This window comes from Aspergillus eucalypticola (assembly GCF_003184535.1).
Source record: "Aspergillus eucalypticola CBS 122712 chromosome Unknown BO83scaffold_18, whole genome shotgun sequence".
Taxonomy (NCBI): Eukaryota; Fungi; Ascomycota; class Eurotiomycetes; order Eurotiales; family Aspergillaceae; genus Aspergillus; species Aspergillus eucalypticola.
In genome coordinates, this window is record NW_020290292.1 from 319542 (window position 1) to 334229 (window position 14688).

Here is a 14688-nt window from a genome sequence, read left to right on the forward strand (position 1 = left end):
GACTTACCACCTTTACCAACGAGGTTGACTAGGAAGTTTAAGATACGCAAAATGGGCAATTTCAGGTACTTATCCAGCCTGTCATTTTCTAGAACTTTATTTTATCGAAGTTTATCAACGAAATTGCTGTTTGATCTTTGTTTATCCCACACCGTCAGCCGGAAGGATTGCTTCGGATGCCGACTCAAAAGCCGGAGTGTGTGCGACCGAGGGCTTTTCGCCGAAGAGTTCAAGTAGTGGCTCACGTTTGACACACTTGGAGGATGCTATCGTGGTTTTGGTGATTAACCATCGCCGAGGAATACGATATGAGGCAAGGGGCGGGATCAACGAATAACTTCCGTGTTGTATCGCTGTTACACACCGATGGCTGGCATGTTCTTTGGCAGTCTACTGTTCCGACAAGGATAGCCCGAATCGCAGGCCACGAGAGTCCAAAGTAACTTCTCTGGTATTGCCTTCGCAGTGGACCATCACTTCTCCGGGGCCATTGACTGTATTCAAGATTATAGTATGTATTATATCCCACACTTTGTGGATGCCGAGATCATATAACCCGACCTCCCAGAGATAGATACTCCGGGTCCGACGATACCAGGGGTGGCATTTAGCATCAGCATGCCTTGTTTTTTAAAAGCCCGCGGTGCCCACTGGGACTTGCTATGCTGGCATCTGCACCTGTAGTGGGGGCGGTCTTCCTACCAACGCTGCATGTTATTCTTCCTTGGAGTTCATCTTCTCACATCTCCTCCTCCAAGAATTGCCTCTAAGAAATCCTGCAATCATGCCCCGGATACTCTGCCTCCACGGCAAAGGCACCAGTGGTGCAATCTTCAAGTCTCAAACGTGTTGGTTCTACGACCACTCCTCAGTTTAGTCACCTCTCAGCTAACTTGGCTTGTTCTCCTTAGCTGCGCTGCGCGCTCGATTATCTGACCTACAAATCGACTTTGAATTTGTCGATGGGTTTTACTCCTCCGATCCGGCTCCAGGGATCGACCTCTTCTACCCACCCCCTTACTACTCCTTCTGGGAGCAAGACAATATCGAAGCCGTCTTCCACAGTCGCGACTGGCTCGTGAACTACCTAAGGATCAATGGCCCGTACGATGCCCTCATGATGTTTTCGCAGGGATGCGCTGTCGGATCATCCACCGCCCTTCTTCATTTGCTCGAAGAGCCAAATCAGCTCTTGCCCTTCAAAGCTGCCATCTTTATCTGTGCGGGAGTGCCACTACGCGTGTTGGAAAAGGTGGGGTATAAGATTGCCCCCGAGGTTTGGGACAAGGACATTGTGACTCGAAAGGCACTGGCAGCGCAGGCGGACTCCTCGGCGATCTTGTCGCAGGGCTCGATGCGTTGGCAGGGGGAGAAGGGAATTAGTGCGTCTGAAGCGGATATCCGGAAGGAAATTGCGCCTTCAAATGTCCAGATCGACATCCCGACGGTGCATATATACGGTGATAAGGACCCGCGATGGTCAGCTGGCATTCAGTTATCCCAAGCGTGTAATGCAACCAAGAGGAGAATGTATAATCATGGCGGAGGACACGAAGTCCCTCGTACGAACGAGGTGACTACCGGTATGGCCGAGCTGGTGAGATGGGCACTGCGTGAGGCCGCGGTGATTGATGAGTAAACAACCTGCGCCAACTGTCGACGATTTCCTCTCGATGATCACTTTTCCGTATAAACTGCTATAGATTCTCTCCTAATTTATCTGAATACACTATCTTGCGTTCGGCAACATGTGGGCCAATGTATGGGGAGTATAGATGTCTAAACAGCAACAGGCGCATGCGAAATAATTTTTCGTAATGAACTACTCGGTCTTGCGATTGAATCATATCATGTATACCGCATCCTTTTGTTTTTCTTTCTTTGGAAATTATTCCCATTTCTTTACTACTAACACCTAACCTACCGAGCCGTTCAAGTTTCCACAGAGTTCTGATCGGTCTCGTGATCATACACCCAAGTTGTCTTCGCTTGAGGATCGAAGCGGACTTGGTCTTTCTTCCACATCAGTGCCACACCGAACAGTTGGACCACGCCGCAAGCCCCCACTGCGTACATCTGACGATTATAGCCATGTGCATAGGCGGTCCGGATCGCTTCCTGGACACTCATCGGCAATCCCGTGAGGTGATTCGGGTCTGCAGCAGCCTCAGCGGGCGCGAGATGCCCCTTGACGTAATTGGTCAAAATGCTATTCACAATAGCGATGCCTAATGAGGCACCCAACATGCGTGCCTGGAGGGTCAAGCCCATCACAATGGCTAAAAGGATGTCAGTTGGAGTTGGTCGAGAAAGTGAAGCAGTAGAACTGGATCCCCCTATTGTATCGGACTGACCTTGTTCACGATGTCTGACCACCCAGGGAACCGCCATATACAGGGCAGCGATGGATATCCCGGTGCCCAGACCAGTCACAACCATGTATCCATACTCGCCCGGCCAGGCGTCCACAGTGGGAGGCACGGAAGACAGCAGAAAGGCCCCCACTATCTGTAGCACGGACCCAGCTAGCGTCAGATGCACAAACGGGGTTCTCAAGCGACCGGCGAGGACGCTGCAGCAAAATGCCCCCGCAGGGGATCCCACCCCAAAGGCAAGAACTCGGAGACCCGCCTCAATGGGGGTGAAGTTATTGACCGTTTGAAATCTCTGGGGCAACTCGATGTATAGTATAGTGATTGCAGGTCCGGTTGAGAAGAAGCCACTGCGCGACCGTCAGAGCTCCCATGTCCATGTTTAGCGAACTACGTACTACTAGATGACCATTATGGGACGGAGAGGGGACGTATCCACTAACATGATGATTCCCAACACCACCCTGCTTTTGAACAACCGCCATGGCAGCATTGGCTCTATGCGCACGTGCTTCCGGCCACTGAGGATCCACTCCCACGCCAGAAAGGCCGCCAGAAGGACACCCGAACCGGTTAAACACCCGATAATGACCCCCGATGACCAGGCATAGCGAACGTTGGCTTCCTCCAAGGCGGCCACTAGCAGCAGGGAAAATCCTAGAAGGAGCAGATATCCTAACAGGTCCGCCTGGGTTAGATATTGATGCAAGTTGCTCTGCGCAGAACGACTTGTTAATCCTCGAGGAAAGTTCTTCGGAAAGAACAGGCAGAGCATAACCCACGCCCATCCTCCCGCAGGCACGCTAGAGACAAGGATTAGGAATAGAGCGAGACAACAGGAAGGAGTCTAGTCTGCTATGATCTTACTTGAAGAGAAAAACCCAGCGCCACGAGCTGGAGCTGCTAATGCCACCTCCGATCAGCGATCCTAAGATAAGGGCGAAAGTCAGCACGCAGGACCCCACGGCATTGGCAATTTCAAATCTGTTCGGAGACACAATGCGCAGTAGGGTATATAGTCCAAGCGCGAAAAGTCCGGAGCCACCGATCCCTTGAAAAGCGCGGCAGATAATCCTTTCGTTTTGTCAGCAACAAGGTTCGATGCCCTCAAATCAGGATCCCCGAAGCCGGCTTACAGTTGGTCGATGCTTTGGGCGGCACCACAGCCCCCGGAAAAAGCAATGAATAGGAGCAGACTGCCCAACAAGGTTGGCTTGAGACCAAAAGCAAGCGCACATTTAGACCAAGGCGCGAGGAATCCGGTGTAGGTTAAGAGGTATGATGTGATGACCCAACTGCTTTGATCGCCTCCTTCAAGGCGTTCGCTGATGGTGACAAGCGATGTGCTGATGACTGTAATTTCAGCGGTGGCCAAGAAGAGACCCAGCGCGACACTAGTTATCGTGCGATAATCTGCATTAGGATGCATTCTACCAATCCCGGTCGGAGAAATGATTGCGTTCGCTTACCTGACCCCTACAATCCATAGTCGAAGCCCGTGCAAATATTCCGGTCGGGATATCTGACTCTGAGGCTCAACTACCGAATGGTTGAGATTGTTTTTGTGAGTAGCTTCGGGCCTTGACAACAATGGCTCTGGGGTCACTGCTGGTAGATCTATCAACTCGGTTCTCGAGCCATGCAACTCAAAACTGCCCATGGTTCGGAGTTCGGAGTGAAGTGAGCCCCACTCAATCGACTAGAGAGACGCCAAAACTGATCTGTCTTGATGCGATCAATAGTGGATGTGTGACTTATCGTCAGAGGCGTTTGTACCTTCGGCCCCAATTTAATTAATCTTCGAACCCCGTCGATGAAGGGCTAGAGGAGATCCGCAGGACTGGCTTTCTTTTCTGGGAATTTCATACGAAAATAAACATCTTCGTAGCTATGTTGATCGAGTTCAGCCACCAATGCAATACGCAATACTTGGCTGCTTCCCAGCCGGCGGAACTACAGGGTATGTGGCTAGTCAAGGAACTAAAAGGTAGTTGAGTGGTGTGTGGAACAAACGCGAAGAACCCTGAAAGGTTGCTTTGTCAAATGTTATGAACTCCTACATTCCCGTTCCCCATCGATTAACTATATAGTGTGGAGATCAACATAGCGCTGCCCCCTTGGGGTGCATCAATAAGTGGATGCCGTCTCAACTGCCCTGCGAATAATATTGACAGCTTGGGTCACATCTTCCATTGACCCTCCGCCGGGAACTTCGTGCCCTCGTCCGTGAACATACACCCATCTCACCTCAGCCTTGCAGACAGTATTTGACGTGGCTACCCGGCTGGCTGGCTCGTCTAGTGAGCCCCAAATGTGGGCCGTTGGAATTGGAATAATGCCTTTGGTAGCTTCAAGATCAACAGTCATCACACGACCTTTCTGAAGAGCTTCGTAATCCAGAGGGGGATGGATGATCGAAAGGATAATTGCAAACTTAAATGGCATCTCAGCCCGAGGATCCTGCTTGGCAAGATGAATCAGGTACGTGAGGATCATCGTGCCTGCTTGGCTGAATGCGATGACCCCGTCATAGGGCCCCTCTTCAAGAAGGTGTTCTTCCAAATAGTGATAAGCCGCAAACCCAGTTTGGGGGTTGTGCTCATCGAAGTAGGCATACACTGGTTCATCCTTCCAAGCCACCACGTCAATACCTGTGCCTCCTGCATTTAGCCGACGAGTTCGCGAGGGGTCTGTTCTCCGGCTACGGTACCTGGCTGCATCTTGGAAGGAACGGTTCCTTCAACAAAATCATAGATGTGATTATCGCCCAGTTCATACCGAATGGCAGCCGTCTGGATCTCGAATATCTTTGATGAAGAAGAGTATCGGTTAGTCCAAAAGATCGCATGAAAATGATATTGCTTTCTAGGGCCAGTACTCACTCGAGAATTGGTACCCGCTCCATGTAGACTATCGAGAGGTCAGCATCAAAGAACTAATGTTGACAGCAGGTTCCACAGCAACATTACCAGAGAATGCGCATTCTGAATGGTCTAAGACAATGTAAATTATTGTTGAGGGTCCTTACCTTCAGCAACTGGACTGGCACATCCATTTATCCCCGCGGGTTTGGGTGTCTGGCATTCTACGGAGGGTTACTACACATTCCTCTGTGAGCAAGACTGCAGACTAACACTTAGCTGCATGAACCTAGTACTCCTATCATATTTTAGGACTTGACCAGTTCCAATAATGTTCCACCAACATAATGCTTTTGATGAATAGTCTTCAGACTATGCAGGAATGCACGGCCATTTGTCAGACCTCACGGGCACACTGACAGACAGGCTTCCGGCCAAGAGCATCGATGGCGGGGCTAATAACTTCGCCTTGAGAGCTAATTAGTCACCAGCCATATTCTGTCCTTGCTCATGGCGTCGATCTGTGATAGCAATCGGGAAATAGCCATTTGAGTAGGTAAACCCCGAGCTTAGGGATCTAGAGCTTACTAAATAATTTCCTCTTAAAAGCCTACCTTACCAGGCACTCCGTTGCTCAAACCTAGTCATACCCTATTGCATTAGACATGCGCTGTCGGCTGTTGTCCATCTAAACGACTTTAGTATATCTTGATCATGGTGACCTTTTCCGGAAACAAGGCCCACAATGCCGCCGAAGGGAACCTCCTCACTCCTCTAGCCGTCGTTGGGATGTCGCTGAAATTCCCAGAAGATGCGACATCCCCGGAAGCGTTTTGGAAAATGTTGGTTGAAGGCCGATGTGTCTCTACGGAGTTTCCCAGTAATAGAATGAATATCGATGCCCATCACGACGCTGAACGAGGCCGACTTCACAGCGTCACATGCCGAGGAGCACACTTCATGAAGGAGGACCTTGGTCTTTTTGACGCCCCCTTCTTTGGGATTACTGATGCCGATGCGAAGGCTATGGATCCTCAACAGCGCCTTGCGTTAGAGACAGTTTACCGTGCGCTAGAGAATGCCGGGCTTCCGATCGAGCAGGTTGCAGGCTCCAAGACCAGCGTCTTCGCGGGCTCCTTTTGTAGCGATTACCATATGCTGCAGATTAAGGATCCGCTCAATGTGCCCAAGAATGCCACGGCAGGAACTGGTCGGAATATGATTGCGAATCGTATCAGCTGGTTCTACGACTTCCTAGGTCCTAGCGCGACTGTTGATACCGCCTGCTCAAGTAGTCTGATGGCGGTGGATCTGGCCTGTCAATCTATATGGGGCGGAGATGCTGCAATGGTATTTCAATCCCTTTGCGTCTTGGTTATTGGTCTAGTATAGAACTGCTAATCCGGGATCACTAGGGCGTCGCTATTGGCTGTAATATAATCCTGGCTCCAGAAATGACCATTGGCCTAGACAATCTTGGGCTGTTATCAAGAGATAGCCACTCTTATAGCTTCGATAAGAGAGCCAATGGATATGCCAGAGGAGAAGGTGTCGGTGCTGTGGTCATCAAGCGGCTTGATGACGCTATAGCCGATGGAGACACCGTGAGGGCTGTCATTCGATCGTCCAGCTCGAATCAGGATGGGAAGACGCCTGGAATTCTGCAGCCGAGCAAGGACGCGCAGGTTCGTTTGATCCGGGATACCTATCAAAAGGCTGGTCTGGACATGGGGGTCACTAGATATTTTGAAGCACATGGAACGGGTAAGAACACACCCCACCCATCGTAGAAGCAAACCAGCTGTTTAACTTCTGCCAGGAACACCCATCGGAGACCCGATCGAGGCTCGAGCTATTGGTACGGCATTTCGCTCATATCGATCAGAGGAAACGCCCCTATATGTGTATGTACCGGTGCTGAGAACAACATGAAGGTGGCTAATTGAATTATAGTGGTTCTGTGAAATCCAATATCGGCCATTTGGAAGGGGCCAGCGGGATTGCTGGCTTTATAAAAGCAGTCCTCGTGTTAGAGAAGGGTGTTATTCCACCGAATAGCAGCAATCTGCAGAACACAAACCCCCAGATTGATGAAGATTATCTGAGGCTGAATGTAAGGGTACCAATGTTTATAATGGCTTTGATGCTAATGGCCACGGTAGATAGTAAAAAGCGCCATTGTCTGGCCTACTACTGGACTACGACGAGCATCCGTGAGCTCATTCGGCTTTGGTGGTGCCAATAGCCATATTGTGCTTGACGATGCTTACAATTCCCTCCGACTGAGTGGCTCCGAGAGCGTTGGCCACCAGACTGTAATAGTGCCTGCACTGGGGCAGATCAATGGTATACGACTATTGAATGGTCACCACAGTACTAATTGTGTAGACAAGTTCAACGACCCCAAAATTGCCTGCAAAACAGTTCCGAAGCTGCTCGTCTGGTCAGCCGCAGACCAAGCAGGCATAAAACGTCTTGCAGAGAGCTGGAGCACGTATCTCGCAGGTTTATCAGTTGAGGAGCCAGAAGAGTACCTGGGGGATTTAGCACATACCTTATGTGGCAGGCGAAGCCACTGGGCCTGGAGGTCGTTCGTTGTTGCTAAACCAGGGGTACTTCTACAAGATCTGACCAACCAGTTTTCCCCCGCTACCCAAAGCGTTGATTCTCCACGCCTTGCATTTGTCTTCACTGGCGTAAGGATCCTCAAGAAAATGACTCTATGGCATGCTGACATTGAACAGCAAGGCGCTCAATGGTACGCAATGGGTCGGGAGCTTATAGGTCATTATGAAGTTTTCTCAAGGACCCTTACCGAATTGGGCGCGTATCTCAAAGAGCTTGGATGTTCTTGGGATATTTTGGGTGAGTAGACTGACTATATATTGTGCATCTCTCTGACCTTTATGTGATAGAGGAACTACAGAAACCAGGGCTGGATTCGAATGTGAATGACCCATCTTATGGCCAGCCACTTTGCACGGCACTACAAATTGCATTGGTAGATCTTCTTGAAAGCTGGGGTATTTCGCCTGCTGCAGTGGTTGGCCATTCCTCTGGTGAGATTGCCGCGGCGTAAGTCCTCCCTAGTGCTTTAACGCTCATTACATCTTACTAAGCCTTCTTGCAACTACAGATACTCTTCCGGGGCGTTAACCAAGTGGTCTGCGCTAAAGATTGCATACTTCAGAGGGTGTCTAGCAGGAGACTTAGGAAGATCTAGCAGCATGAAAGGAGCTATGCTTGCTGTAGGCCTGTCTAAGGAGAATGCGCAGAAGTACCTGCACACACTGGAGTCCCAGTTTGATAGTCCGGAAGTTGTTATCGCTTGCGTCAATAGTCCTCAGAGTGTCACATTATCCGGGAAACTGGAGCAGATTGACGCACTGCATGGCCTGCTAAATCGGGACGGCATATTTTCACGCAAGCTGGCGGTCAACGTTGCTTACCACTCGTTCCAGATGCGGGAGATTTCTGATGCATATTTAACTGCCCTCGGGGGTCTAGAGGCACCGTGCAATAGAAAGCGAAGGCGGCCTTTTATGGTGTCTTCCGTCACTGGGACATTGATTTCAAGCGAGCGGCTAGTGGAACCGAAGTATTGGGTCAACAACATGGTCTCACCAGTGCTGTTCCACAATGCAGTAAGCTATCTATGCTCCCAATCTGGCAAGACGTACAAGAAAATCGATGGAAGTCACCGCCATTCTGTCAAGATTGATCACCTTCTAGAAATTGGCCCACATTGTGCACTGCAGGGGCCGTGTCGGGATATTGTCAGTGTCTTGGGAAAGAGCGACAAAGTTTCATATGTTCCTTTCCTGGTACGCAACCGCTCCGCTCTGGAATGCGCCATGGAAGCTACAGGCCGTCTTCACTGCAGCGGATATCCAATCAAATTGGCGTTGGTCAATGAGGACGGCGAGGGGAAGGTTCAACGACGACCCCGTGTGTTATTGGATCTGCCCGAATATCCCTTCAATCACTCTACGTCGTATTGGCATGAGAGCCGGTTGAGCGAGGAATACAGATTCCGGCGATATGGCTACTTAGAGCTTCTCGGTACTCCGGAGCAAAGCGGTAATCCGATGGAGGCTAGCTGGAGAAACATCATCCGCGTCTCGGATATCCCCTGGGTGCAGGATCATAAGATCAATAGCACTATTCTATATCCAGGTGCCGGTATGCTGGTCATGGCAATCGAAGCCATCAAGCAACTGGCTGATCCGGACCGACTCCTTACTGGCTTCAGTATACGGGATGCCGTATTCTCTACTGCCCTGCAGATCCCTACGCACGCAGAAGGAATCGAAGTCAATGTTCACCTCAAACGCACGAAAGAGGGGAGGTCTGACGCCACCGGATGGTTTGAATGGCGCATATATGCATACGACAACGGGAACTGGGTGGAAAACAGCACAGGGTCTATCCAAGCTCTGTATGAGAGCCGAAACACAAGCTTTGATGCTGACGTTAGGGAAGAAAGAGAATGGGAAAATCATCTTCTTGGGACCTACAACAGTGCGGTACGCTCATGTACTTCGACTGTTGATGCAAAGTCTTTCTATAAGCATCTCAACAGCTGTGGATATCAGTACGGGCCTGAATTTGCCGCGATTCAAAGTCTCAGTTACAGTGAGTCGGACGGCAAGGCGCTCGTCACAAACATCCGGACATTCCAGCCTACCGGCGTTTACCCGATTCATACTATACATCCTACGACACTGGACGCCATCATTCAGATGGCAGCCGGGCTGGAATCAACCATGGGCCAGAGTGCGACCAATGTGGCTGTACCTGTGCGGATTGACCGGCTCTGGTTGACCAACTCAGGTGGTCTCAGCCATCCATTCGCAGATGCTGTCAGGGTTTGTGCTACTTTCAGTCAATCTGTTGTAGGATATAAAAGTTACTCAATGACAGCAGTTGACGTGGAGGTCTCTAAAGCACTACTGAATCTTGAAGGCTTAAAAGTGACGGCCATTGCCGGCGGAGGGACGACCCCTGTCTCGGACCAATTCATGACGGACAACCTATGCCACTACATAGCACATAAACCTGACATTGACCTCTTGACAAGTGAAGAGGCCCAGAGCCTTTATGGGGTCCCCGAATCGCAGGTCAAAGAGCCAGTGGAGTACTACACTGAGCTTGACTTTCTTGCAGCAACCTGCGTGAGCAGGTATGCAGCCTCGTTCCGCGAAGAGGAAAGAGACACCATGCCACCTCACATGAACAAATACATCGACTGGGCCCTCGAAGTCAAAGGAACACTTGATCAGGGTTTATCCGAATTCAGCTCCAAGCAATGGTTAGATCGCATGCATGACGATGACTATGTCAGCAAGCTACATAAACGAATCGAGAGTGGCAGTAAGAGGGGTCAGTTAACGAGTACCTTATGCCGAAATCTGGCTGGTTTCGTGAACGATCCGCTTTCCCATTTGTTCGGCAACAACCTGCTCGCGGATGTGTATCGCGAAATGGTAAGCAAGTCTGAAACTAAATGGATGTGGTCTGGTATTATTAACACGTTAACATATATAGCTTTGCGCCGACTCAATAAAATCACGGCTGGATAGGGTCGTTGGCGCACTGGGACACAAAAACCCACGGATGAAAATCCTAGAAGTGGGAGCTGGCACCGGAGCCATGACTGACTTCTGCATCAGGGCGTTGAGCATGGACTCTCCAGCGGACCCAAATCTGCGTCGTTACGGTCAGTGGGACTTTACTGATATTTCGAGCTCCTTTTTCCCGGGAGCACAGGAAATGTTTGCAGCAGAAGGCCAGCGTATGCGATTCAAAGTTCTTGATATTGAAAAGGATCCTGAAATACAGGGGTTTGAGTGTGGCACATACGATATGGTTGTAGCATTCATGGTAAGATAGAGTGCGGACAGGTATGGGTTCTCGCTAACGTTCCTAGGTAATACATGCCACGAAGGATTTGGTTGTTAGCTTGAGTAATGTGCGGAAACTATTGAAGAAGTGTGTGAATCTGTCTTCACCTAATTAAGGAATTTCTGCTGATATGGGTCTAGGGGTGGAAAGCTTCTACTGTTCGAAATCACTCACCTTCACCCGCTCAGGCTCAATCTTATCTTTGGTTTGCTTGATGGATGGTGGAGAAGTACGTCATTCTTTGCTCGCGTGCTGATCCCCACTGACCATAGTAGGTACGGAAACATACCGCCAGACAGGCCCCTGCATCAGTTCCGAGAAGTGGGGAGAGCTCCTAAAAGAGACAGGCTTCTCAGGATGCGATGTTGTATTCGATGATTACGAGGCCGATGTTTGCCGTGAAGGAAGCATGATTGTGTCAACAGCCGTAGCTCCACTCCCTACCGATATCACGGCAGTGAACATCATCATCAATCCGGAAGACCAGACCCAGGCTGATCTGGCTGCGGCGATATCTGATCGGCTCCAGCAGCTTAGTATTTCAAGGATCACCCTAACATCCATGACTGATATCGCACAGCGAAAGCTATCGGCGAACTTGTTAGACATCAGCCTTCTGGAAGCGACAACCCCTTATGTATGCGACATGGATAGCTCGGAGTATGAAAGCTTGCAGGCGCTGGTAGCTTCCACCAAGAGCCTCATCTGGGTTGATGAGGGCGGAGGGCTGCAGCCTCATCCCAAGTACCGACTACTCGACGGGCTGTTTAGGGCTCTTAGTGGGGAGATGTACCGGGCTCGACTGACAAACCTGAGTCTGGAGCGTCACTCCTCAAGGGAGCACAAAGCAGCGCAGATTTGCAAGCTAGTCTTGTCCGTTATTGGTGATGTTGAAAGGGGTGCAGACACGGAATACATGGAAATAGATGGAATACTTCACATCAGTCGCCTAGTAGATGCTAGGTCACTGTCCCAAGAGGTAGCCAGAAAGGCTCTTCCACAGCACGAGGAGCTGCTACCGTATGGTTCAGGGCCATCGTTGAGACTGAAGATAGGATCACCTGGTCTCCTGAACACGCTGCATTTCAACGAGGACAGGTCCCTGGAAAAGCCACTTGGCCCAAAGGACATACGAATCAAGGTCAAAGCCGCTGGTTTGAATTTCCGCGACGTGCTTGTTGCACTGGGAAGGTTGGAGAGCGATACCCTCGGGGCAGAATTTGCTGGTGAAGTTGTCCAGGTTGGAGATCAATGCCAGAAGTTCCGGCCCGGCGATAGAGTTGTCGCCTTCCATGCCTGCCGCTATGCTAATTATGTTATTTTACGAGAGGACATGCCCATAGTTGGGATCAAGGACGAGATGATGCCGTTCACGACGGCTGCTGCTATCCCTGTAGCTTATGCAACGGCGTGGATAAGTCTTACCAAGATAGCAGCGCTTCAAGCAGGAGAATCCATACTCATTCACTCTGGGGCAGGCGGTACAGGACAGGCTGCTATACTGGTTGCCCAATACTTAGGAGCGACTGTCTTTGCAACAGTTTCGACTGAAGAGAAGCGGCAGCTTCTGATGGACCGGTATAATATCCCAACGGAGCATATTTTCTCTAGCCGGAACACACTATTCGCGAAGGGTATCCGTCGGTTGACTGCCGACAGAGGTGTAGATGTTGTTTTGAATTCGCTTTCAGGTGACGGGCTTATTGCTTCGTGGGAATGCATTGCACCGTACGGTCGGTTTGTGGAGATCGGCAAGAACGATATCCTGTCGAACTCCAAACTTCCAATGCACCCATTTGAGCGAAACGTGAGCTTCACGGCTACTGACCTAGCTGGGATGTCGATCGACAGGCCGCACATAATCAGAGCAGCTTTGGAGACAGTATTCTCCCTACTCGAAGAAGGCAAACTAGGCCTTATTCATCCTCTGCAGGTCCGAGGTATTGCAGATATTGAACAGGCCTTCAGGCAGATGCAGACTGGAAAGAACTCGGGCAAGACTGTGTTGGAGATGCGGGACACGGACGAAGTGATGGTAAGTCATGCGATTAAGGTAGAAACAACATATGCTAATCCAAACAGACTGTTCTGGACACGAAGCCTACATACACATTCAAGCCAGATGCCACATATGTTGTTGCGGGTGGCCTGGGCGGCCTTGGTCGAAGCGTTTCTCGTTGGCTTGTTGAGCGGGGAGCACGCAATTTGATACTGCTCTCGCGCTCTGGCCCGGCAAGCCTGCATGCCAGGAGCTTGGTTGAAGAGCTGCACGCGCAAGGCGTACGAGTCATTACTCCTGCATGTGATATCACGAACAGAGAACTACTTAAGACAGTTCTCGAGGTCTGCAGCCAGCTGATGCCTCCGATTAAGGGCTGTGTGCAGGCATCAATGGTCATTCGCGTAAGCCCTCCCAGCCACAAACCTTGCCCCAAACAACGCACCGTAACTGACTTTCTGCAATGTATAGGCTCATAACTTCGAAAGCTTACCCTACCAATCCTGGAAAGAGACCACATCCCCCAAGGTCCAGGGATCATGGTACCTCCACGAGCTCCTCCCACGAGGCATGGACTTTTTTGTTCTCATGTCCTCCGTCTCGGGCATCATGGGAGTAGTCAGTGACTCTGGCTACGCCGCAGGCAACACATTCGAGGACGGACTAGCGAGATACCGCGTCGGAATCGGCGAAAAGGCGGTCTCACTCGACCTAGGACTCTTCCTAACAGCAGGATACCTCAAAGAGAACCCCGAGAGTCGAGAGCTATTCCTCTCTAAGACGGTCCTTAACGAAATACAAGAATCCCATCTCCACGCCCTACTAGACACGTACTGCGACCCCACTCAAGGCCCGATCTCCATGCAGGAAAGCCAAGTGGTCGTGGGCATCACACCCAGCAGACAGAAACTGAAAACGAACAAAGCCGAATGGCTAGACCGCCCCCTGTTCCGACATTTATCTCTGACCGACGGCAGCACAGAGAGTAGAGGAAACTCCGAAGACTCCTCCAACCTGGCAGCCCTGTTTGCGGGGGCGTCATCAACAGAGGAGGCCACGGCGATCGCCATGCGCGCAACACGGGAGAAGCTGTCCATTATGATGTCGACGCCAGTGGACGAGATCGACACGGACAAGCCCATTCACCAATACGGAGTGGACTCGCTGGCGGGGGTGGAGCTGCGGAATTGGTTTGCGCGCGAGCTGCGGGCGGACCTGGCCATGTTTGACATTCTGGGTGGTGCGAGTCTTGCATCGGTGGTAACGTTGGCAGTGGGGAAGAGCGAATACCGACGGTGACCAGGATGAGTTGTAGGCTTTGAAGATGCGGGGGTTGGTTGCATTGCAGGAATAGAATAGTCGGGTATTCAATTCTCGGATTTCTGCATCGGGCTTTGCCCCGACGGCAATTGACGGATATTGAGTTTCCGTTTTGGGAAGGTATCCAGTATATACATACCGCCAGTATAGAAGTAGCCCTGAATAAACCACTTCAACTCACCTGTATCCTCACAATCTCTCTTTTTCTCCATATACCCACCTCATACTCCAT

General features: G+C 50.6%; 3 protein-coding genes across 3 annotated transcripts; 2 read left to right on the top strand and 1 right to left on the bottom strand.

Moving 5' to 3' along the window:
• Positions 1-319: 319 nt before the first annotated feature.
• Positions 320-1639, top strand: BO83DRAFT_448332 (putative EF-hand calcium-binding domain protein; the record flags this gene model as incomplete). Its single annotated transcript, XM_025536673.1, has 2 exons — positions 320-848; positions 912-1639. The coding sequence occupies exons 1-2, from the start codon at positions 785-787 to the stop codon at positions 1637-1639; spliced, it is 792 nt and encodes a 263-aa protein (XP_025386411.1). The 5' UTR covers positions 320-784.
• A 293-nt stretch (positions 1640-1932) lies between these two features.
• Positions 1933-5281, bottom strand: BO83DRAFT_316421 (uncharacterized protein; the record flags this gene model as incomplete). Its single annotated transcript, XM_025527659.1, has 8 exons — positions 1933-2279; positions 2355-2722; positions 2774-3175; positions 3240-3446; positions 3509-3766; positions 4609-5023; positions 5083-5179; positions 5255-5281. Coding segments are annotated over 8 exons (2121 nt in total), but the record flags the coding sequence as incomplete, so codon positions are not given.
• Positions 5282-5947: 666 nt separating this feature from the next.
• BO83DRAFT_448340 (type I polyketide synthase) lies at positions 5948-14435 on the top strand (the record flags this gene model as incomplete). The annotated part of the gene is made up of 15 exons (XM_025536674.1): positions 5948-6583; positions 6649-6997; positions 7053-7137; positions 7187-7346; positions 7396-7929; positions 7978-8098; positions 8149-8308; positions 8370-10427; positions 10533-10719; positions 10781-11116; positions 11163-11224; positions 11278-11366; positions 11413-13172; positions 13220-13540; positions 13608-14435. 15 exons carry the CDS (start codon positions 5948-5950, stop codon positions 14433-14435), a joined length of 7686 nt encoding a protein of 2561 aa, XP_025386413.1.
• Positions 14436-14688: the final 253 nt, after the last annotated feature.